We start from the raw sequence: 26,356 nt of genomic DNA on the forward strand, positions 1-26,356 counted from the left end.
TGGAAGGTCTCGCGAGTTATTTTGGACCAAGTAGACAGAATAATTGGAGGTCAGCGAATGAGTGAGACACTGGCATCGACCGACGTATGTTGCTTTCCAAATGATCCCACAAATGTTCGATGGGATTCAAATCAGGAGAATTCAGCAGCTATGGCATCAGACGGAATACTTCGATGTGCTCTTTTGACCATGCTTGCACCAACCGGGCCTTGTGACTGTGGACATTGTCTTGCTGGAAGAGTCTAGATCCGTTGGGCCTAGTCCGAAATATTTCCCTTCCCCCGGGTAAGAATTAGTGTTCAATGGAGACGAGAGGACTCAGTGATACTCATTGAACAATTCCTATCCCAAGATCCCCGTTACCAGCACTAGTCTATTTCTGACAAACCGTGCAAATTGGTTGGCCGGAAACAGGCTGTGTGGTCATAGTGTTTCGGCTCATGAATGTATATTATACTTGCACTTATTCTGGGAGGAAGTAAAATTTATAAATATTTTAAGGCGAGCACAAGGTATTAAAGTTTGAGAATCGGTGGTTTTAGATAGTTGCGAGTAACACTAGTAAATGCTTATTACTTGTCGCACAAGGCACACAAAAAAATCTATATGAATGAACGAACGATTCAATTCCCTTTTTTTTAATGGAATTTTAGCTCAAATTTTTGCTCCACAAGAGCTTTTAAAATAGTTTCTACCCCTAGGTGTAGGCGAAATTACTTGTTTCCCTGTTTAAAAATAAAGTTTGAATGCTTTGTATAAACAAGGCACAGGAGTGCTTTTTTGTATGTTGGCGCCATTAAGTGTTTAACGACAATTATCACCACCTGGCGGTCTGTCAGTTATTCGGCTTTAGTCTCTGCGCATGTAGGAGAAGGAATGATATTTGATATCTGCCATAATTTGTCTAACTGGTGGACAAATTGAGGATCTTGTTTCTCCACTTGTCAATTGCAGGGGGGAGGGGGACCGTAGTCAGTTGTATTTTTCTCACCCTAATTCAAAGAGCAATTGGAGGAATGTAGACAAAAGTCTTACGGGGAGGGGTAGGGGTGAACTTAAAGTGAAGGCAAAGTAAATTAAGTCCGTTAGTCACAGTCTACTTAGCTTTAAGTGCATTCTTTGAACGGATGTAGGGTAGTTAAAGAGGGACATATAGGGAAAAATGAATACGATGTGTGTGTGTGAGAGAGAGAGAGAGAGAGAGAGAGAGAGAGAGAGAGAGAGAGAGAGAGAGAGAGAGAGGAACGTAGAAAAGAATATTTGTAATGATCATGCAGCATGATTCATGATTATACGACATGATGTAGTTTATAATCACATGACATAATTATGTATACTGTATACGATTAGGTTATGTTTGTGATTTTATTATTATCATTATTATTTAATTATTATAATTTTAATTATTTTATTTATTTTTTATTAAATTAAATTATCACAATATTAAATTATTATAATATTATAATATTAAATTATTTTATTAAATTATTTAATTATAATTTTATTAACTTTTAATTAATATTATTATTATTACATGACAACACCTGGGGAGTTTCCAGACGAAAGAGGGGGTAACACACTATATAAGCACTGGACCATCTGTTCACATATATTTATCACATAAACTGTGCGGTAAATTAAAAAAAATATATATTATTTGATAAAAAAATGATGTAACTTTAATATTATCGTTAAATTTTACTAATTTTTTTAATTATAGCAATATTATTATTATTATTATTATTATTATTATTATTATTATTATTATCTAAGACCTCCAGGGAGTCAAGGACTCATCGAGGGAGGCTGTAATTTACACAACCCAGCTATCATACCGACCCTTGAATTCATTCACACCAGATGCACTCACCACCCGTAAGAGCAAATTATTCTACTCACTCACTGCTCTCTCGGAGAAAAACCTAGCTCTTAACCCTTTCTTGACTGAGAACAACCTTAACTTCTATGGATGCCCCGTGTTCTCTCCCCGCCCTCCATATAACGAAAAATTTCATCAGTTGAAATGCTATAACACCCATTCAAAAGTTTATAGACCTCTATCATATCACCAGTCTTTCTCCTATTAACCAGAGTCTATAATCCACATACTCGTAATCTGTCCTCATAATCTAATTCCCATAATCCGGATATAATCTTTGTAACTCTTTTTTTGCACTCTTTCCACAGCTTCTTTATCCCCTTGGAACCCGGGAGACCAAATCTGTGCACAGTAATCCACGTGTGGTCTTATCAAAGCCTTATAAAGAGGCAAAATTACTTCCTTATCCTTGCATGTCAAGGTTCGCTTCAACATACCAATTATCCTCTGAGTTGTATTTGCAACTTTTGCTATGTGACCTTTGAACTTTAAATTCTTATCCATCAATACACCAAGATCCCTTGCCTCTTCAGTTTCTTGTAGCATAACCCCGCTAATATAATATGCCGCTGGAACTCTAATCAAAGTGCATAACTTTACACTTACTAACATTAAACGGACATCCATTTTCGTTTGCCCAGATTTCCAGTCTATTCAAATCATTTTGTAATTGCTGAATATCAGTAGCATCCCTGATTGTCCTGCCTATCTTGGCAACATCTGCAAACAATTGAAAATCTGATGATAGACCCTGCTTCATGTTATTAATGTATAGATTGAACAATAATGGCCCAAGGACTGAACCCTGAGGTACACCACTGGTTACCTTAAATCTGGCAGATTTACACCCACTGTATACCACTTTTTGATATCTGTCTGTCAACCATCCCCTGATCCAAGTCAATAGATTATGTTTTAGTCCCATATTCTCCAGTTTACACAACAGCCTATCATGTGGTATCCTATCAAATGCCTTAGAAAAATCCACCATTATCATAGTGCATCCATTCCTTTCATCCAACTGAGTCGTAACATTGTTATAAAATATGAGCAGATTGCTAAAACATGACCTTCCTTTAGTAAACTCATGCTGTTCCCTGCAGAGTATAGAATGCTTGTCTACCCATTTCTGTATGCGAGTTCTTACCAACTTCTCTAAACTCTTCACTACCACACCAGAGATACTAATAGGTTGGTTGTTAGACACATCAGCTTTTGCACTACCATTATGCAATGGAACTATCATACATTCCTTCCATTCCTGTGGTATTATTCCTGAGCTGATACTCAAGTTATACAAATGTGTGAAAAGCCTAGCCAATTCATCTGAACATTCCTTTAACAAACGAGCAGATATTCCATCTGTTTCTATTGTTAAATTCTTATCTAGGTTATGCAAGAGCTCTTCAACCTCATTTTCATGAACCCATAACTCTTCATCTAACGTAGCAGTAGTACCATGCTACATACACCTGGTTGATATATCTTAGCAAAGTGATCACTCATTAACTGAACGATCTCCTTAGCTTCCGACACTTGTACCATCTGCATTCAGTAAAGTTATTCTTCCACATTCATTCTTTCTTTTGCTTGAGACATAACGACAAAATTCTTTTGGATTGCCTTTAGTTTGCATGGCCAATTTCTTTTCAGACTCCGTTTTAACTTTTCTCACAATACTCGTTACTTTTCTGGCCTGAGCTTTATATATTTCATAACTCCCCTCAATCTTATTCTCACGATATTCTTTTCATATCACCTTATTCTTGTGGATCTCTAGCTTAATAAGGCTGCACATCCACACTCCCAACGTATTTATTCTTCGAACAAAGAGGTTTTAATTGAACTTCTTGGCAATATATAAATACAACTATTATAAATTTATTTAAGTGAAATATAATTATTCTTCATGGGACTTTCATTGGGTATTAAATAGACGGTTTTCACCTCTTTGATGGAAACTATTAATTAGAGAGTTTGCTGTTCTGGGTGAAAAAAAAAATTACGAAACTCAAGCATTTGGCTGGACTCTCTTAATGACGATAATTAAAAGCTATTTTTCTGCTGTTTCGTTCTTTCAAGGGATTTAATTGTTATGTTTTGCAATTGTGTAATTTATGTCGAAATCATTAATGTCATTGTGCATTATTATGTGAAGAAATTTTGACTTAAGTATATGAATTTTTGAAATTTATGAAATTTGAAATATATGAAATTTTGACTTAAGTAACTTAGAAGACTCTGCAGAATCCTTTGGATTCTGCAGAGTCTTCTAAGTGATTGCAAACTTTTTTTTCTCATTTTCTATTCTTTTCCCTCTTATCACTGTTTTTCTCCCACTACCTTTCTATTTTGATCTATCTCTCTATCTGCCTTTGCTACCCCCTCAAGCCCATATCAAACACGCATCTTACCAGTCCACTGCAGACGTGAAGAGCAACAGAAGAATTTTTCTTGTCTTTCACTCCTCCTCTGTAAAGACAGCTTGCTACATTGTCGTGTGGCTCCTCAACCTTCGTGCGTCTTCTCTTATCTCCCTCACTATCGCCGCGACTACGACGGTACACTCTAAAACCCGGAGCTAGCAGGTCGTCTGTCGGTGACAGTGTTAGGTGAAAGGTTTCGCCAAAACCCCTTAGGGAATAGTAGATCTTATTAGGGTTCTTTGTGTGACGCTTAACTCTTCTCGATTTATCTTCTGATAATTCAGGATGAAGAGAGTGACTGAGAAAAAAACCAGATTCGTCAACTCGTACAGGGAAGACGGTTTCGTGTTCTGCAGAAAGAAAAAATAAAATAAAATAAAAATCAGGAAAAAATTCAATAATGAAATCCGAGTCTGTCTGTTAGTGTAATTAATAAACATGTTGCTTATGTAATTAATTAATGGCTTAAAAGTGTTTTTTTTTAGATAAAAGAAACAAAATAGACAAAATTACTTACCGTTAACCAAAGTCTTTTCCATTTCATTCTGGTCGTCGTGGGTATCATATGTCACCATCTGTGTTTCTACCTAGCAACAGAGAAATGAAACTAATAAAAATAATATAGATATATACACACTCACAAAAGGTTGTAAATGCATGGTACATTAGTACGTAGGTAGGCCAAGGAATTTTTCTTTAAATTTATTTTTGAGCGTAATTCGAAAACCCTGCTCTAGACATCAAACATGGAGTTTTTCAAGTCTCCAAGTGATGCAATGGTCTCAAAAATACGTTTGATCTGTAAAGCAGGATTTATGGATAACCTAACTCTTAATCCATCTAAGGTACTAATGTACTATAGGATTCCCATAAAAAGAATTCACAAATACACATTTTGCGTGTTTATCTATTAGGAAAAAAAAACAGAAGCTTTTTTTGTCTGATAGAAAACAGGATCTATCAGTAAAGATCTCACTCATTCCAAGATCAAATTAAAAACAAAAAGTATTCAAGCTAATTTATGTCATCATCATCATCATCAAATTCTTGACATGTACCCTGAAGGGTGTACAGGATATGATAGTACTACATGAAAAATTTACATCATTATTAACTTCCTATCTACAATTTTCTTCCAAATCAATCTGTTACCTCTCAAGACTCCAATATTATCAGATCTTGTATTTCTGTCTTCTAAGGCACTTTTTATCGAATCAATGCACCTATATCTTGGTCTTCCTCCGGGTCTTTTTCCTGCCAACCTGACAGAGGACACTTGTTTTGACAATCTGTCCTCTCCCATTCTCTTTAAGTGACAATACTAATCTCAGGTGGTATTGTCACTTAAGCAGTTTTGGAATACAATGTATTTGTATAACAGATGTAAGTATTGTCTTAAAGTCATGAACTTATGGAAAACCACTGAACTGAATCCCTCAAACGAAATAACAGTTGAAAAATACTCCCACTTTCAAAATAAGCAATCTGAAAACTCTGTCGAATTTAGACAGAGTTTTCAGGTTGTTTTGTTTTTTTGTTTAAGAAATTTTGTTTCTTATTAATAAAGAAATCCAAAATGAAGTTTTCCGATCTGCGAAATCAATCCGGAACAACAGGAAATCTCAAGCAAGAAAAAAAAACAACAACAATAAATCTAGAAAATGTATGTGACGGAGAGTTTGAGAACGAAACTCCAGGAAGAAGAGTGAGTTGAACGCACCTTGTGACAATGGATGGCTTCGTTTCAAGTATGCTTTTTATCAGAATATAATTCCTGTTTCATTTGCTTCGATTATGCAAGAATTTCGACCTGCTTTTTTTTATTACAGTATGCAGGGTTTTTTTTTTTTTTTTTTAGTGGTTTCATGTATTCAGTAAATCTGTTAACGTGAACTGGTTTGAAATACATTGAATAATATTGATTTACAGTAAACTCTATCTAGAAACTAATTATCACAGAATTTGAACAATTTATTTTTATGACCCAAATGAGATATGAATAATTTTATATTTTAATACTTAAATCATTTTATTTATTATTCAGAATGAGTGATTATTTAGAACTCATCTAATTGGATAACGTTTTTCTTCACGAATTCAAACTTGGGTTGTTATAGCGAAAGCACTCTAAAACATTTGACGTGCCCAAAATAGTAGAGATCAAAGAATGTAAAAAAGAGCATTTCACTGGTTTAAAAAGTTCAAATTCAGCGACTTCGTTCTATCTTGAAACCCCATGTTAAGCCGATCTGGCCACTGATATTTGTAGATTATCGGTACTACTACTACAAGGTAAACTACGCAACTTCGTCTTCGCCAGCGAGAAAAGATTAACCGAAGTTGTCGAAACGATCCTCAAGAAATGGCTGTGGAATCAATTGACTATTGCGCTGACATCTCGGGAAAATCGGTTGTCAGCCCTCGAGAATGAACGTTTTATCAAACAAATTGTCAGCGGCGAAGGAAAAATGAGTTGACTTCAACAGTCAAGGCACACAAACTCAATGGATCGAACAAAAGTGAAACAGCATTCAAGTTTCTCATAAGTGATCCGAATCGAGAACGAAGTACATTTGGTGAAATTTGGGGAAGTAATCTCGGTGATCTGAATACAGAAAGGCGTACCATCAGTGTCGCCTTCTATTCTCAACAAGCAGAACAAGTCCTGTAAAAACAGCTACCCGAGACGAAGTTTGTGCTCCTGCAACAAGCCAGAAATGACAAAGGGAAAATAAAAACAAAATCAAACGGAAGTGATGGACCTCATCTTATCTCTCCCTAGCATAGTTCAGACGTGGACTATTTGATTACTACTTCTGATCGATGCCTCTCTCTCTCTCTCTCTCTCTCTCTCTCGCAACAATTTCAGGATTTTGATGACTGTGTCTGGAATTCTTCGATTCTAACGACTGTTCTTGGTATTTCAGAGGGATCACAGTTCCCACTGAGCAATGTACCAAATCACAAAACAAATCATCTTATATTTCGCTAAGTAATGTTTTTCAGCAGTAATTTTATATGATGGTAAAATGAAAAAGTTAAAATGTCGACAATGCTTGGATTCCCCGTTGCAAAACAAATCGATGTTTATTATCTTTCCCTTTTATTGAACTCTTGCAAATTACAATCTGTACTCACTCGAAGAGTGAAGTCCAAACAAGAATGCAATTCTTAAAGCGACATCTACCGTTAGAATTTTAGTCGTGTATTAATTGTTATTTTTCAACAGTATTAAACACACGCAGAGATACAAAAGGAAGGTGAGGGGAAAAGATTAATTCAAATAAGTATCACAAATTAAAATTCTATCTAAGATGAAAGAATGCCATAATAGGCTAGATGCAGCAAATAGTAAATATCTTGTGATATTTAAAGTAGTTTCATTGAAATTCTTAATTAAGAAATATCACAAGTTATGAACTAGACCTTCTCAAGCGCTTGCTGTTTGAAACTGCAGATCGAATGAACGCAACCATCTTTCATCGAAAGAAAAGGTCAGAGAAGTCACCTTACTGCTGCTGACTCTACAGACGAGCGGTAAACAGGCATGCACTTGTTGTAAGATGGTCATTACTCAAGACATGAGGAATCTGCTTTGTGATAGATCTTCCCATGCTGAAACGCTCAAGCATACAGACACACGCACACGGTTAGGAAAGGTGCCAACTTCGAAGGCATTGAGTTCGAAAGAAATATCGCTTGTTTGCTAAAGTACGGCAGACGGCAGACACTTTTTTGCGTGGTTCACATTGCTGGAGCACCACCTCTTTTCTCGTCAAACACTTCATCATGATGGTCTTTGACAGATTTCAAATAACATCTCCCAAGTTTCAAGATCATAAGACCCTTCATAATTTACTCAACACGCTGTGAATTTCAGAAGTGTTCACAAAAATAAAATTTTAAGACGTCACTGCACCACCATGTTTCAGATGACGTAGTATCGACTCACAGCCGTTCAAAGATTCTGTCTCAATGTACCTGAGTTGCTTTTCCTATTTTAATAGCAGAGAGCAGCACGCATTAAGTTAACTGAAGCAAGCTTGCTTTATATCTGTTCATAGTGAACAACTTGGGTTAGCAAACCTTTTTGAAATTCTTCTGGTAATTACGTAAATCAAATGAACACCCAAGTATTTACAATTACCCATTTATTCCTTAACTTTTCGTAATACCTCCACTTTTATTAATAAGCTTTCTTAAAATTAAGAAACATATAAAATAAATAATTACATAAAGTTAAAAGCACCCATAAAAACAGTCGACTGAATGCATCATATCTTTCGGTTACTGTTCGTATAATTCTATACGAAATTCTCCCATCTTTCATTAGGATGCCAGTGGAGTAACTAACAATAAAGTCAGCACACGCCTTAACTCATCTACAGTACGAAGTCGAGTGCCCTCCTAACGATGTGATGATTGCATTGAACTCTTTGACAGAAGGTTATATCAAGTGTTTACTTTACTAAATCAGTTAAGTAAAACAGGACTGTAATTTATTCAGCGAACATAAAAAAAAAGCACTACTTGAACTCAAGATCTGCAAGGTCATTTATATGTAACAGCACATTTTTATTAAGTACTCAAACACAAAGATAACATTGTGTTTTTAAGAAATGTTTGCGAAAAGTTTTTATGGGTACAAACATACTAAAAGCAAATTAAGTTTCCCAGCATTTAAGTTCTTACTTATGTAAACTAATTAACAATTAAAAAAAATAACCATCCGGCCATACTGCTGAAAATATTTTTGTAGCATTAAAAGTTTAATGCACTTTACATTCTACGTTAGGGTCGATCGGATGCTACTTTAGACACAAAAAAGCGAATACTTTCGAAATACGTTATAACAAGAATTCAAAATAGACAGAAAAAATATACTTAAAACGCATAATAGTTATACCGAATTTTCCATTTAATAATACCGGATTAAAACATCTATTTTGTTTAAATTGACTATTGATATTAATTTGGTAGTGAGGAATGAACAAATGCAAAGAATAAAACTGAAGGAATTGTTGAAAAAATAAACATGACGTAATTTAATTAATGCGAATGATATTGAATGCAATTAAGGAGAGTTCTAGCATGCTATTTGCCATTTACTTTAAGTACCAATCTACAATCCATGTTGGTGTTTTGGAATCCTGCGAACTCTGTATGATATCGACTAACTCATCATCATTTGGAAAGCTCTTATAAAAGTTCATCGTGTCCTAGACGAGATTTGAATCTAGGCGTGAGGCTATAGGCAAGGGACATGGTCATTATTGACTAATTCATGTTGGAATGGCGTGAAAAACTCTTAAGGATTAAACACCCTATTCCGTAGGTCTGGTTTCGAAAGTATGCGTGGTACAGTGTGAATCTATGAGGAATTAAACAGGACCGAATACAAACTTCCACTTTATCTTCTCCGGTTCAGCATGGCAGGTCATTGTGCAGACGTATAAACATTTGGACTTCCATCCCATATTTAGTATTGATCATTCCCATCAGAATGAACAAAACATAAGTCCCTAGAGAGATCGCAGTTTTGATCAATGACCAAGTATTATGTGTTGCAGTGAAACTCGGCTGATTTAGAATATCAGCAGCAAATAAGCCATGTTGCCAGATGTAAATTTTATTTGATTAGAGACAAGGTTGTTTTAAACAACCAAAACATGTTTCTTATAGTGAAAGAGCACTCTTGTCGTTACAAAAAAAAAAAAAAGTTTTATACATCGTTTTCAATTTCTTCACATAACTTTTGTAAAGTTGGTTGAACCTCGCGTTAAAATGTACACGTGAATGATGGGTTAAAAAGCATTAATATTTATACAGTGTGGTGAAGAATTTTCATTAAGGTAATCTCAGAAAAGGAATCTCTCTCTCTCTCTCTCTTTGAGTGAACTATCACAAAAGGCAGGGATAGGTGTGTTCTGAAAAGAACTGAATCATCACGAACCTGCTTCTTAAGACATTAGGAATACAGATAAGGAAACGAAGAAGGAAACAGAAAAAAAAAAAAAAAAAAACAAATTACAGTGCCTGAGATCTTTAAGCAATGCTCGAATGGTAATATATCAAACGTTGGTCCCTCTTAACTGCTAGAAACGTATAGGAACTGAACGACATCACGCGCGTTTCAACTATCGCACACGTTTCAGGCGTGGTTCAATGTGAATTGCAGGTCAGAGTTCAGCCGAGTGTGCCATGGTTGCGGAGGCCTCCGTAATCACGCGTAAGGTCGTGAATTCATCAGTAGGTCAACTGGTGGCACGACGTAGGGGGTGATTATAGAGTCATCAGAAGGACACAAGTTCTCCACCTAAGTTCTGTCACGGGCCACTGCATCTTCGAAGATAAGTTATTCGTTTTAAGAGACAGTTCGACGTCATTGGGTACTAACGGAGAAGTGTCCAAGAGACAAAGTGCACACTTACTTCGTTTTTAAATGACACTGCGAGTGATTTATTGATCTGATCACGCACGTTTTCACATTAGAAATAGTTCTTCGGAATTAGTCAACAGTTGATAGTGGGATCGGAAAGTTGTATGAAAATGTATGCCAGCTAAGGTAATTACAACCTCTCACTCTCAAGAGGGGGGGGGGAGAATAATCAGTCTCTGTGTGGCGAAGAAAATGGCCGAATAATATGGTTGTGAAACCTCCCAATCTACAAAACTGAGTTTTTGCGTTTTTACTCCCAAGTCATTTAATATTTGATCGCTTTTTCCTCCCCTTGACATTACATTATTTCTTGCTTGTTCTTCCTTTTGCGCTTAATTCACCGTGCAGTTATAATAATTATGCACTCAAAAAAAAAAAAAAACTTGTTTTTAAACTATCATGTCTGATTCCAATTATTACAGTTAATCAGCTGGAATTCGAGCCCACAGCTCATTGGGTTGGAGAGAGGTTAACCAATCCCGAAGTAACTATAATATTGTTTTATTTTGCTATCGAAATGATCCGATTTAAATGGAAATAAATTGAGAAATAGCGATACACTAAATTACATCCAGTAGTTAAACTGCTGGGTGCAAAAACGATTCGATTAAAGTTAAAATTAAAATGAATTCATTAAGTTTTGGGATCACGACTATTAACATGCATACTTTTGGGGAGAGGGGGGGGGCGATGCAAGAGGTCGAGAGGTACACACTGTACTCTGAGAGCCCGATGCTTGACAGCGTCTTTACTCACATAACCAGTTCTCCAAAGCCTCCAAAATACCACAAAACCTCGTGCAAAATGCTGCAATGCAGGAGAATCCTTTTCGTCAGTCCTTCTATCTTAAGTGATTCTCCAGATTAATATCACTAGCAGAAAGTCTTTTCCTTTTTTTTAAGCATATGTTTTCTTTAAAATTAATTATGCTCCAATATTCATAACGAAAAATAATATCAGCGTAGTTTTAATTTCTTTCAGGCGTCGACAAGCAAATTCGATACTCTCATAACATTAGTGAAATTAAGCATTGACGAATGAATTAATAAACAACTCGAAAGTTGTCAACATTTGTGATCGACTAGCAGTTAACTGTCCAACATGCGGATCAAGTGTCGCTCATAGTGGAGCTCTTTGTGCCGCTCAGTAATTGACACGTGCGAGAATAACCAAACGAACGAAAATATGATATTAGAGAAGGTTATTGCCTCGAAAGTTGACTATTAATATAAGTTTCAAATTAAATTGTAATTTTATTTAAAACGTATTATAGTTGCTTTAATTTTAATTCTGAAAACAAAATACGCAACCATTTGTAAGTACAGGATTGGTTTAATATTTACCTAGCGCCCTTGAGAACATTCTGTTTAAATAACAGTTCAAATGGAAAACAGATGAGTTTCAAACACAACGTTAAAACATTTATTTTGTCTGTGAATTTGCAGGAAATATTTGTAAGGAGGACTTTCTTTCATTGCATACTGATTTTCTTTATTTCGAGATCGATATCATGACTTGGAGTTATATACATATAAAACGTCAAGTTTCTGGGATGAAAAAAGCTCTGCCACCTCCGCTTGAGATTGGTTAATAGCTCACTTTAATCTCACCCGTATAAAGGTTCATTGCAACCTAGACGGTATTTGAACCCATCCTTATCTACCCGAAGGTCATATGTGTTATAGCAACTCAACTCTCTTTTCTCACCTACCCTGAAACAGAGTTGTGATGTTTTATTTAGCAAAACCACAACTTATAGGATGATGTTCGCAACCTGTCTCATTCTTTGACTCTTTGTCTGAGAAAGATTTTGCGATAAAGTAGGGATCCTTTAATAGTTATTCATTTCTAGAACAAATTTCGCTGTTGAACTGCCAAAATAATTCTTGAGTTTAAAGAAGAATATAATCGGGCGTGGGAGTCCAGTTGTTAGATGTTGATAACGTCTGAATTATTTAGAGATCTTTCTGCAGTCTTCATTGCCATTACTTCAATGAAAACCCCTATATTACCCCTTAAGAAGATAACGCGAATGACGCCATCCTATCTTCGGAGAGGTTTTCAGATTAATCATTACAGTTTTAATGGCGTAAATCGTACCTTGCCAAGGAGAAAGGGGGAAGAATGAGCATTTATCAACAACATCAGACCAGTTTGGGCCTCCATGCTTGTCAGATAAGAGTTTTTGTTGGACATGGAAAGGATGGTAAATTTATAAAATAAATTCGAAATTGATAATCTCAGAGAAAAAAAAAAGTTAAATTATAAATATCCCCGTCGGAAGATAATTTTTTTTTTTTTTTTTTTTTTTATTTAGAGGAAAGAACTTTTAAAGAATTCTTTAGATCAAGAGAAGATAAGACAAAAAAGAATCCAATCCTATCAGCAGTAGGAATGGTATCTCTACACGTACTTAATAACACGTTTTCGTCTGCCTTTGCCTTTATCAACAATCATCACATACACACACTTAGATCATTCTTACAAGAGTTACTATGATGGCAGATTACGATGGGTGTGAAAAACATTACTGCTGTACATAGTTGAAGCGAGCAACTTAGCACTTTTATTTTAGAAGAAATATGGAGATCATTTTAGATCCGAAAAAGATATTAAGTTCATTGCAATAATTATAAAGAAATTACTACAGCGGCAGTCATCTTCAATTAGAGAGAAGATGCGCAGTCTATTTATGGGTGTCTTGATAAGCTGGGAAAGAAAATGCTTTCTAGACATAACAGTTTCGCCCGTTCTTAATAATATATGATGGCTCCACTCAAATGGTATGTCCTTTAATGGCTTTGTACCTATATTTTGGCACTTTCGTAGTCGGTTTAAATGTATTTAACAGCACTAACAAAGGTTTTTATTCTCTCTTGTCAGTCGGATTGTAAGCGAGCGCGCAACATGTGTGTGCGCGCTGCGGGCGCACAACACACGTTTCGATCATTACTTCAAAAACTTTAATTAGTAATTTTAAAATCATAAATAAATATATAAATAAAATAAATACCTATATAAATAAATAATAAATAAATAAATATAATCTAATGTAAATAAATAATTTCAAAATGATTAAATTTGTTAGCCTTGAAGATTGGTAACATTGAGGCAGTCCAATTTCCACTAATAATTACTATTCAGTGGTAGTATGAGTTTAGTTATTAGTATGTGGTAGTATGTGTTTAGTATTAATTTATTTTCCACAAATGGCGATAGTATTATTATATCTGCTTCACTGTTGTGCAAGAGTATCGCACTATTGCGATCCTATACTTTTGTACAATATGCAACAGTTATTAAATCATGTTGATTGTATGCTACGTTTGGTTCCTATTAAAAAAAAAAAAAAAAACTATGTAGTGGAATTTTATGCTGTGTTAAAAATTGTCTCAACTGTGCCAACAAATTAGTTACATTTTCGTCAAACCATATCAGAATTAGCTTAATGAACCATATTAATGTAATGTGTTTAAAATTGATCACGTTAAATTCATTTCCACGCTAGTTTAGGCCGTTAAACTTTGAGGGACAACGAAAAACATTCCTAACATGATGATAGGATCAAACCCATTTTCCCCTTTCAGTCATTTCCGATCCAGATGGCTTTGTAGGCTTTGTCCAGAAACTGTTCTTGGTGAGATTTTTACAGGATAGTTCACCACTGCTTTCCCCCCCCCCCAGGCATTGAAGATGAATTTCAATGCCCGGTGGGCGGCCTTATTGGAAGCCTGAAGTGGTTTGAAATAGTTCAATGTTTGGTTTCTGGGCAAGGGTTTCGGAGTATTAACCCTTAATTTATTCACGGTATTAATGTATTATAGATTAGCTTTACAGGGATCAGGTAAAATATATATTTACTCACATATTTACATATCAGATCGAAAAGATTCTGTTATTACTATGAAAGTTTGGATACGGAAAATAAAACTGCATTGTAAGATTCATGAACAACTTTTTCCCCTAACTTTAGTTTAACTAAAGCTAGGGGAAAAACTTTAGTTAAACTTTAGCTAACTTTAGTTTAAAAAAACTTTCAAGCCAAAAAAGAAGTAAGATTTAACTGTTTTTCTCTGAATCAGTTTATTTCTTTCCTTTAAGGCCTTTTTCCACAGTACCGCTGGTATTTCTAAATAGGATTCCGTCGGAATCTGCCGTTTTAAATATAATAAATCTTAGGTCAACCGAGCCTTTGCCCTAAAATGGCAAACTAAAATACATATAACGGAAGTCGCAATTTTAAAACTGTTAAGCGTTCCCGTCAAAATTTCTAAATTTAACAGAAATAATCATGAATCAGTCTGTTAACTAGAACCAGCTGCATGTTAGGTTACAGTGAATGCACTCGTGTACCGTTTGACATTGGTTCTTGTTGTGTGTGTGTGTGTGCGACTATTAGCATCGTCTAGAACAAATGGTCCAGCAGCTATCACTCATGGTCTTTCCATTTTTGTTTATCTTAAAGAGATTCACGATTTCTGTGACATTTCCCCTACGCTTCGAAGATATATGACCTCGCAATCCTATAAATAAGAACTCTTAAGTTTTACTATGACTGCCTTACCAAAGTGTCCCACCTCGTATCACCTTGAGTTTAAATACGCGCTGTGAATCACATGCTAATTTTGTCTGTTCTTTTCCCGTCGTCCAACATAATGAACAGCATCTTGGTCGAATATAGCGAGAAGAGAAATTTCCTATTTGGTGATAACTGTGCTTCTTTGCAGCTATTCGAATTCACTCAAAATGTTATAAACAAGGTCGAGTTTTTAGCCGAATCAAAAAAATATTAATTAAATCAGCAGGCCAAAAACAATACCCAACAGATTAACATTGTAATATTTATGATATTCGTAACTTTATCTTAATAAATATATATAATAACCACCTCTATCCAAAATGCTTTAGTTTGTTCACTTGACTAAGATTTATGTTACCATGGTTACAGCAAGTTCTGCTTGCATCTGTGACGTCATTGTTTTCATGTACAACGTCATGAAAGAAAAATGAAATAAACTATTTTGATATTTATGACAAATTTTGAACACTTTCGTAGATATTCATAGTTCAACTTTTAAAATATCTACAATCTTCTCCATCTTTGTGTTAAAATATCCACATCTGGGGTCTTTTTCATCTTCTTCAACATCCACAAGTCTTTCATCGTCAATATTCACGCGTTACATACTATTACAAAAGCGTTACACTACAGAGAGAGAGAGAGAGAGAGAGAGAGAGAGAGAGAGAGAGAGAGAGAGAGAGAGAATGTAATTATTTGAAGTTCGATTACTGCTGACTTACAAATTCTTCAAGGAATACACGACGTGTTTCGGATGCCATTCGCTTTCATTTCTCCCCCTCTTGCATTCTTTTGCAGAAGCAAACCCTTTCAAGAGCCAATGTCACTTATCACTTCAACAGAATGTACGTTGCAGTAGTCAGGGATGGCACGCAGGTGATTAATGAGAAGCACAGTTAATTAATTTTCTCGCAATTGCTGATGAGCAATCTCTACCATCATATGAACGGGAAAAAAAAAAAAAAACAGGCGGTAGGAGAGGAGAGAAACTCACACTTCAACATTTTGACCAGCGCTGTCAAGCGATTTGACGAGGTGAACATTTGGAGCGAATACAACGCTTAATTCCGACAAGGGACCTTTTTTGTTTTACCTTAACCACAGAGAGAGAGAGAGAGAGAGAGAGAGAGAGAGAGGGGGGGAATTTTAGTCGCAGAAAGTACTATTTTCAGTATTTTTCTTGCGGGATAAAAGTGTACTGAAAAAAATTTTTTACTTCATCTTTTTTTACTTCAATTTGTCTTCATCTTCTTTTCTTCAATTTTTTCTTCATCTTGTTTCTTCATTTTTTCTTCATCTGATCCAAGGATGATCAACACATTTTCCGCTCCTGAATATCAAACAGCAGTAGCAACATGTCATTCCCATGTCCTAATTTCCCAGTAATTAATCTGATTTCAAGGTCCGTTAATCTAGTTTTAGGTAATATAAAAATCCAGTTATTTCTTAATTAATATAATTATTAGAGGTCTGCCTATCTGATCGTTTTAGCCTTCAAAAAGTCCTAATTAGCCCCACAAAAGGCAACAAACTTTCATGGGAAAAATTTTAACTACTACGTAGTATTATAAAGTAAGTAGTTAATCTTTGGAGGCCCCACAAACAATATGAAAGTAATAGTTTTCTTGAGATCAGAAAACACCTTCCTTAAATCCCCTGTTATTCGTCTCATTTATCGCTAGTGGACAGCGATCAAGATATCATGTCTACTTTCTCTGCACTAAAGCTGGTCGTTTCTGATCCATAACGTGTTTAGCCAATGGGGACTGTGATATTAATGGCATTTTAATGTATCTTTCATGGACTTACTGCGTCTCCTCGCCCACACTGAAAGGTAGATCATGCGATAAGAGGGCCATCTGGTAGTATAGAATGAACAGCCAAACCCACTATGTTATAGCTGTCCGGGCTAGAAGCTTTAGTCTGAACCCTTGTCACCTCCACCCTGGCCAGTGGCAATAAATGAGATAATATGGAAGACAGACGTGTCTAATGATCTTGGAAAGCTTTTTTTTTGCTGACGGCAAAAAATCAGAATTCTTAAAACCTCGCCCAGGAAGCAATGAAACAAAAGTTACGTTTAATTCAGACTATTCCTTCTTTCGTTTTGTTGTACAAGTATTTGTCGACTGTTCGATTTAGAGGGGAGTTTTTAATGCAAATAATCCAACATTATCGATTCAGGCTGGAAAAATTAAATAATTTAAAATTTTCCGAAGTTTGTTGAAAAGCATCTTGATAGAGAAAGGTCAAATAAAAGGGACAATTGGAAAAACAAATTCTTTCTCTGTACGGGAGAATAGGTGAGGTAAAGTTGATGGTTTATACAATTACTGTCTCTAATATTCATATTGAAGCAGTACTGATTAGGATCCATAGGTATTATAATAAGTTGCTACAACAGTGGCCTGTCTATTATGATACTGACATCATCCAAAATCCAGTGGGCAAATATTGTCAGCCGATGGAAACGTGAAGATCCACATCAGTCAAAGAAATGCACAGAAACATTAAGGAAGATAACATCAAGCGACCAAAAGGTGCTCAGAAGGGCGATATGGGGACAGTGGCAATCCTATGTAGAAACAGTCAACTAGGAGTTCCGAGAATCTACATGGATTCAGGCTAATAGCTTTGTAAATAGCTGTGCAATTTCTACTTCCATAGAAGCGTGGCAGCACCATAAACCTAACAGAACTATGACAATCAACAATGGACATTATCTGGTGTAAAGGACATCGTGAGTGGTCGATACAGCACTGGAATACTGGAATCATTCGCGCGCGCGCGCGCGTGTGTGTGTGTGTGTGTGTGTGTGTGTGTGTGTGTGTGTGTGTGTGTGTGTGTGTGTGTGTGTGTGTGTGTGTGTGTGTGTGTGTGTGTGTGCATGCGCGCGCGCAGCATATATATCTCTATATAACGCAGAAATACTTGAGTTCCAATGTTCCCTTCTAAGTTGCGCACTCCCCTTTTGATGGGTGTGCGCGTGCACACCGAACAAAAAGGGAGTGCACACGCCTAGTAACAGCACATATAAAATTTTTGCTTTCAGAAATTATTTCTAATCTGCAATAAATAATTTTTGAACGTACTATAAAGACGAATTACATGGAAAATCATACTTCTTGTCAGTTATTCTAAATCATAATTTCTCCAATGTCTCCACTCGAATGCAATTTATTCGGTTACTTTAGGCCTCTGATGTGTGAGCAAACCGACATTGATGTCAGCAAGTTGAGCTTTTTTTTTTTTTTTTTTAAGTATCTACTGTCTAAACAGCACAGTCAGCTACTACAGACTGAGCTTGAGAAGTAGAAACTTGCGCACAAAATGTTTTCATGGCCGGCAAAAATTAGAGGGAATATTGCTGGGTTCGAATCCCGTCTATTACGCGAAGAACCTTTATCAGAGCTTTTCGACTGAAGGTGAGTTAGCCGGTCTCATAAGGTGACAGGGTTTTCACTCCAGGAAACTCCGGTTGTTCATCCCTCAAACAGGCAAACCAGTCCCGTGAACACGTTTGCAACAGAGGAATGGCAAGCGGGCTGAATAAAAATTGCCTAAAACCCCTAATCAGTGAACTCGACCTCTAAAAAGGACGAGACTTAGATGGACTCCCTGATCTTTTGGGATTATTTATTTCAAGCCTACTTTCTACAGAAGTAACTTTGATCCTTAATGATTATCAGATTTTAAGAATAGCGGTATCCTGTAGATAGACAATTGTCTAAGTGATATGATATTTAATAGAGTATATTTATAACTCACTGTAGTATCTTTATATTATTAGTTAGTATGCGTGTTAGAGACATTAGAGATAGCAATAGGGTGAGATAGGTTCCTCCCTGTTTAGAATTCTGTACTCTATAAACAGCTATATCAAAACAAAATGTAACTTTTTGTTGTTTTTAGTATCGTTATAGTTAATAACCTTTTTGAAAAGCAAACAAGGTAGCATAAATCTTGCTTTTTGTTTAAATCTAATCTGTTTCTTGGAGAAGTTCTTTTTTCTTCTTCGTAAAAAAATTACGACTCTATTTTTCACTAATTTCGCTAATATTTCAGAGAAAACTAGGAGAAGGAAGATCATTTTTGCATCCCTTGTTATGAACTAGTAACATCACAGCATTCTTAAATTCTGTTGGAAACGTGCCAGCCATCAACGATTAGTTAAAAATAGAAACTAATCTAATAAATATAATTGGCGCTCTCGTACAATGAGGATGATATTTAGACCAAATTGTCTCAGGGCGGACGAATTTTTTCAATCTGGTTATGGGATTTTTTTTTAAATTTCATTTTCGCAAGTAGCGAAAAAGTATATGGAATTATAATTTCTTATTTACAAGACTAAGTACTACGAAATGATTCTTAAATTTATCTGGACAATCTTCTGTATATCTGGATAATGAAAATTTCTACATTTGCAACGATTTTACGGAATAGAGTCATGTCTCTTTCAGCATTACAATGCATCATCTCATACTGCACATGCTAATAATGAAAACTATCGGAATAAACTTGAACGGCTTATAGAGAGTCAAAGATCTCAACCGATTAGTACATCTTTGGGATAAACCGGAACGTTGTGGTCTAGAACAACGTGACCAATAACGATTAGATGGACTTGAGCTTGCGTTGAAGGAAAAGTGATTCGAATATCTGACTCTTTTTATTTGAAACCCGTGTCTACAGTAATCTCTCTCCCCTAAAAGTCCTGATTCACTGATGGTCTTGAGCTCAGTTGTCAGTAATGATAACGGGTGGAGCTTGGCTGTCTATCGATCCTCAAAAAGTTAACATTCAAGGAGCTCCACATATATATCCTGTAACAAAAGTTGTTAGAAGGTTTATTATTTTCTTTTCCATATTCCATATCGATATATCGTATCTAGGAATACGTCATATAAAATCTATCAACCCACTCGACCTTTTTTTTTTTTATTTAACATGATTCACACTTAATAAAACAGGATTTCAATATCCTTTACAAATTACGCATGCATATTTATTTACTATAACCGAGAAATATGCCCAAAGTGAACATTTTTGGATTCATTTTTAAAACTTATTTCCGTGGCTGAACCCGTTTCGGTGCAGTAACCTCTTATTTTCCCCTCCACATGACCTTACATAAACCTGTTAATATTCACAATCACTTGCAGGTGCCATCTATCTACCTTAACGCACTCGATAACTACAACCTCGTACAAGGTGACACCGAAATTTCTCAAAGATTTATGAAACTCATTCCGATAATAGTCGGTGTGTGTGTGTGTTTGAGATGCGGAAGTCAGGATCAAAGACGGCTTTGCGGGAGATCCCGCTACGTTATTTTATTTTCTTTTAACCCTCGGAAGTATTTGACGCATATATTGTCCTGCATTGGAGATGGCGTACGATATTTTCCTTAAGAAATAATGACCGACTACATCACATAAAACAGGCCGCGTAATGTGAATAGAACTAAGCGATGCCTTCCTGACTAGACAGGTTATTGATCTTTGTTATTTGAATCTCGCGATAAAGGATAGCCTCGACCTCAAAGACGAAAGAGTGTATAAGAAGATTAACGAGCAATACATACTTGAATACGAAACTATCAAATTCCTTTAACAAGACTACTTTTATTATTCTCAAAAAGGTCTCTTTCTCTCTCTCTCTCTTCCCATTTAGTTATATTTAAGTTGACTGCTTCTCTTGTGATACTGACTGTAATATCCGATTGTAATTCTTGTTTTTATCCTTGAACAAACTTTGAACGGACTATGACTTCCCAACTAGACTACTTGCATACGAAGGCTGATAACTCTCCAATCATATTTCCCCATTATCCCACAATGCTCAGCACATGTCCACATTTCCTTTCTGACGTGTGTCCCGCTGTGTATTATGTTCAGGATGAAAGCAAGAATATTATTTCTTGTTATGCATCATTTATTTTTTTAGCTAAATGAATGTGTGTCCGTAACTCAGTTGGTTTTGACGATGCCGTTTGGTTGGAATGGGTTCAAATCCCGTCTAGGAATTTTCAAATAGTGAGTTATCTGGTCACATAAGGAGATGGAGAGTTTATCCTCCAAGAAATTCGGGTTTTGATTCCACAAACCCGTCAGAACACAAGCAATACACAGACATAGCAGACTACATAAAGATTAACTATCTTATATCTGTCGGATCTAGTTTCGCAAGCTTGCATACGGTGTGAGTATATGCGTAAGTGTAAAACGGACAGACAAACAACCATGTGAAAAAAATGTTATGTTTAAAAAACAAACAAACATAGGGAATTGTTATAAACAATAATTTCAGAGAGGTTTTTTTTTTTTTTTGCCAGCCTGGTTGGCCGAGTGGTTAGCGTATCCGCTAACCACTCGGGTTAGCGACTGTGGGTTAGAATCCCGCCTAGGCATAGATGTTGGTGATTGTCTGTGAAAATACTAGTGGTGGTGGTGGTGGGCAGTAGATGATGCGATTCGCTGTAGTTGGAGTGGATTGAATGGTGGAGAGAGAGAGAGAGAGAGAGTGCTCTCCTTTGATGAGTCATTGGACTCCCTGGAGGTGTCACGTAATAATAATAATAATAATAATATTAGAGTAGGCCTACAGATGGCAAGAAAAAGAGCAAATATTTACCATTCCAATTTTAATTTATGCAAAATATACATTCTTACGAAAAACCGTGCATACAATTTGTTTGTTGTCGACTAAGCATGCTTCTATGAAGTGAATGAACCGAATAAGTCAGTTATGCTGTTCAGCTATGCTATGAACGATACACGATAAGTATTGTAAATAACTAATGATTTAGATTTAATCATTTTGTTTTATTTTTTTGTCAAAAACTCAGAACAATAATGGAATTTATATCGATTTACTGTAATCTATTAGAGTTCCGCTATAATCAATCGAAATAAAGTCCATTATCATTCTGAGTTGCCAGTAAAAAAGTCTGCTTGACATCAAGCATGTCTTATATAAGTTGTTTGCCAGCACGTGCGCCAAAACATCTTCAGCTCTCTCTCTCTCCAGTTCTCCCCACACACACATCCCTCGAGAAATGCACAGTTCTGAGCGTAGACACCGTAATCCACGCAGGTTGACCCGCAACCTAATAAATTGTTAAGGCTTGGGAAGCACTTCACAAACATCATCAAGCTACACTCGTCAGTGTTTTTCCGTAAATGTCTTACGGGCTCGTCTTCGCCGTACGAATTAACCGGTCCCCTTTAAAGTTATTACTGACTAACCTTGTTGATCTTTAACTCTCCCCCCCCCTCCCTAAGTCGGCAAAAAAGAAAAGATTCGTACAGCTGCATATATTATCCTTCTTACGGCAGTGTGGAGGGAGGGGGGGGGGAGGTAGCCGACATAACTTCATTACGAAAAGTTTTTTCGTGATTAAAGGACTGTTTGCTAAATCATTCCATCTCAGGAAAAAAAAAAACAAAAAACGAGACAATGAGGCCGCTGATTACATAGAAACTAGTTGTGTTCCATCGCTGCTGCTCCGTCTCCCGCTATTCATTTTAGACAAAGACTTTGAACGAACACTAAACTCGTTCTTCTATCCACGAGACTAAACAAAAGCTGTTGAAAATGCCCACAAATCGTCACCACTATCATTATCATCCTAGCCTATCAACCATCAGAAACAGTGCATGCATACACAAGCATAAGAGGCCACGAAATATTACCCCGGCGCTTGAGCTAAATCACTAATTCATCTACGAGGTATAGAATACCCAACCGTTGGACTTATTCAAAAAAAAAAAAAAAAATGCTGACTTAGAAGATTCTTCATCGTATAGTTCCTCTCTGCAACTTGCGTGCAGGTCACATTAGTTTAACGCATACTATTCACCCTTTTCTTTATAATTTAATGGGCCGCAAATATTTAATTAGTAAACATGGGCGGAGAAACATTAAAATGATTTAAAACTGTAGATTAATTCGATAAAAAAAACTAGCTTAACTTTAATTTTTCTCATTCATCAGTGTATTATAAAGGAAGTTGTTTAATTAGCTATGCCTTTTTTCGATAAACGAGGATTAATGGATGCTCTATTAATAAGTGAAGGGTAATATAAAATTGATACCAGCTAGACATCTTTAGATTAACTTATTAAGTATCGCTTGATAACATGATGATGATGTTATCTACTTTACCATGCAGAAAGCACTAAGTAACTAGAATAGCATAGAACGTGTGAGCGCCATTTTAAGGTTTTAAAATGCATAAAAATATATGTAGTTTTCATATAATTAGCTGCCGTTATTTGAGGACGTCACCGATGACGCAACAATTGGCTCATTTTCAGCTCTGTTGCCAGCAATAAACTGTAAAACAAAATCGAAACGAGCAAGTGAAATGTCATAAATTGCAAAAAAAAAAAAAAAAGAAAGAAAGAAAAAAAGAAATAAAGTTGTTGATATCTACTTTCAGGGATAACGAAGCGATTAGAACGTACTATCTTTTTTTTATTTTTATTTTTATTTTTTTTTTTAAGGTAGATTTCTTTCTTTCCGAGTTCTCATTATTCGGGATTGTAATAAATCCTTACAAATGACTGCAATATCAGCGAGGGTTTAGCCTAAGGAGTTAAGCCTCTATTTTCATTAGCCTCTCCCTGAATTTTAAACATTCCTCAGGTGTCATTCTCTTGTAAGCCTTAATTAATAACACCGATTTATAATAATTATCGCACTCATTTCGCTGTGTACTCGTGTACAGAGCAGACTGCTGCGAAGAGGTGCGTCCACATAAAAGAGAGGTCATTGTGTTGCAGATATCGAAGGGACTCGAGGACATTTGACATGTCGTTACACTTGGAGGGAAGCAGGGGGGGGGAAGTCGTACAAGAGTTTGTCAACGAAATTGCTGAGGATGAACACGCTGTAGGATAGACATTAGTGTTTAAATATTCCGCTGTTAATATCGTAAATTTTATGCGTTGAAATGAGCGCTTTTTTATGTTTTTAAATTCAGGTTCGGTTTTAGAATTTATTTATTTATTATTCTGACTTCCAATAATTGATGAAGAATGCAAACCATCATCCGCTTTTCTAAGAAATATCCATTTTAAATACCTTGAATTATTCATAATTTCCATTATGAATTATTCAAAGATCACGTTAATTTTAAATGCAAAATATGCCCCCCCCACATACAATCTAAAACTCTGAACGTTATAAAATTCATTTTTATAACACTCAGGTATCTGACCTGTTTAAAAGCTTTTATGAAAACATTTTTTTTTAAAATTCAAGGATATCGTAGAGTGTACAGTAAAGACAGGAGTGTCCAGAATACTAGAGCCTCAGAAACACGATAAAAATAGTAGGGAAAAGATCGTCAAGGACTATAATCTCATCTAATGGTTAGCATAATAGGAAGGCAACATCCAGGCCAAATAGAGCAGCCACAAAAGTCATAATCACTCTCGTATCAGCACACATGAGAGCACCGCATGTAAATGAGCTTTGAAGAATGCACGTGTACGGCTTCTGTTCTGTGAACTACCCTAACCCCATCGAACGAGTTTATTTATTTATTTATTCTTCTTATTATTAAGAGTAGATTCCATATTTCTTAAACATCAGTGGAGTCAATGAAGGTAAGTATTTGGCCTTCAGGAGCCACCGAGAAGGACAATACAAGAACTGGGGGTTTTCTAATGGCGTAGTGATTTCTTCTGGGTGTTCTAATCTTTGTGCGATGAAAAGGTTGTGATGGTCTGGAGTTAAACGAAATTCCTGTCGTATGTGATCCCAAGTTAGGTCCTGCAGAACCCTCGTGTTCATACCCCCCCCCCTTATATATAAGGGCTTGGAATCGTCCGATAGTTAATTACCGACATGATTGTTAGGCTTAACTCATACAACATATCGGGGGACGCCCCTCACGAGAACGAATTAGTTGTCTGATTAAACGTTTAAATCAAGCCAAAGCAACTAAGGTTATGGGACTTCTGTGTATGTATGTATGTATGTGGGTGCGCGCGTGCTCTGGTTTGTATGTTTTTGCGGAATGAAAATCCTGAGTTTCTGGACGATAAACTTTTCCATATGAGCCCAGCTAACTTACTTCATTTAAAAAGGTCCTTAGAAATGCTCCTTTCGTTCATAGAGATTCGAACCTGGGTGATCTTTACAGCAAATGTTTGGACGAATCTCAGGGATTTGAGAGTTTGACAATGACTTGAAGTATTTGACCAAACCAGATATTCGTGAGTCAGTTGTGGTACTAACGATGGTAATTTGACTTGAGATTAAAACTTAGAAATTGGTTAAAAAAAAAACTAAATAAAGTTAAACTATTGAAGATTTGAAGGAGCTGAAGCATCTAAACAAACCTAAACTATGTTGAGAGGGTGGTAAGCGTATTTATTCCGCCCCCAAACACCCACACAGAACAAGCCATAGTTCGAATTCCACCAAAGGGATGAATAGGTGAGAGACGAATTTCATCGCTCCGTGTGAGACCACCAGCTTGCTTATTGAAGGTCTGAAGTGGCTCGAAACCCTCCTTATCTCACCCACACTATGAAATGTACAACAAATTTAATAGTTTTTTTTTTTTGGCGCAATTCACATAAAAGAAATGACCATCTGAAATTCACACACGTGCATTTTTGCTAGTGCCGCTAATTGTTTTATTTATTCGTTTAATTCTAATTTCTATTGCGTCGTCCACATACATTTGTGAGCAAGCTTTTATTATATAGAGCTGAACAATCTTAAGCTGGAAAGAGGATATCAGACAATAATCTTTACTGTTTATTATAGATCGATGTATCGTCTTTGGAAATTCAGTTTGAAAAAAATCCGCATAAAAATTGACAAAGGCACAAAAAAAAGAACATATTGATTTATGTATTATTACAACTCAATCAAAAAATCAACTAAATAGCTAATATATACTGCAGATATATTGCGACATATCTGAATGAAACCTTTAATGTATCTAGGAAAGTTTCGTTTCCTTGTATATATGTGTGTGTGTGTGTGTGTGTGCACATTTTATATTCTTG

General features: G+C 36.0%; 1 protein-coding gene across 1 annotated transcript in view; it reads right to left on the reverse strand.

Annotated features, from left to right (window-relative positions):
- LOC150110262 (A disintegrin and metalloproteinase with thrombospondin motifs 16-like) overlaps window positions 1-26,356 on the reverse strand; it is a 127,808-nt gene that overhangs the window by 94,061 nt on the left and 7,391 nt on the right. The window contains exons 2-3 of the mRNA XM_090398724.1: window positions 4,823-4,892; window positions 4,294-4,655 (exon numbers count right to left, since the gene is read on the reverse strand). Coding sequence (XP_090254850.1) covers window positions 4,294-4,655; window positions 4,823-4,892 — 432 coding nt within the window. The remainder of the gene's footprint in view (window positions 1-4,293; window positions 4,656-4,822; window positions 4,893-26,356) is intronic.

This window comes from Typopeltis vanoorti, chromosome 1 (genome assembly GCF_054136105.1).
Source record: "Typopeltis vanoorti isolate ZY-2024b chromosome 1, IOZ_Tvanoo_1.0, whole genome shotgun sequence".
NCBI lineage: Eukaryota > Metazoa > Arthropoda > Arachnida > Uropygi > Thelyphonidae > Typopeltis > Typopeltis vanoorti.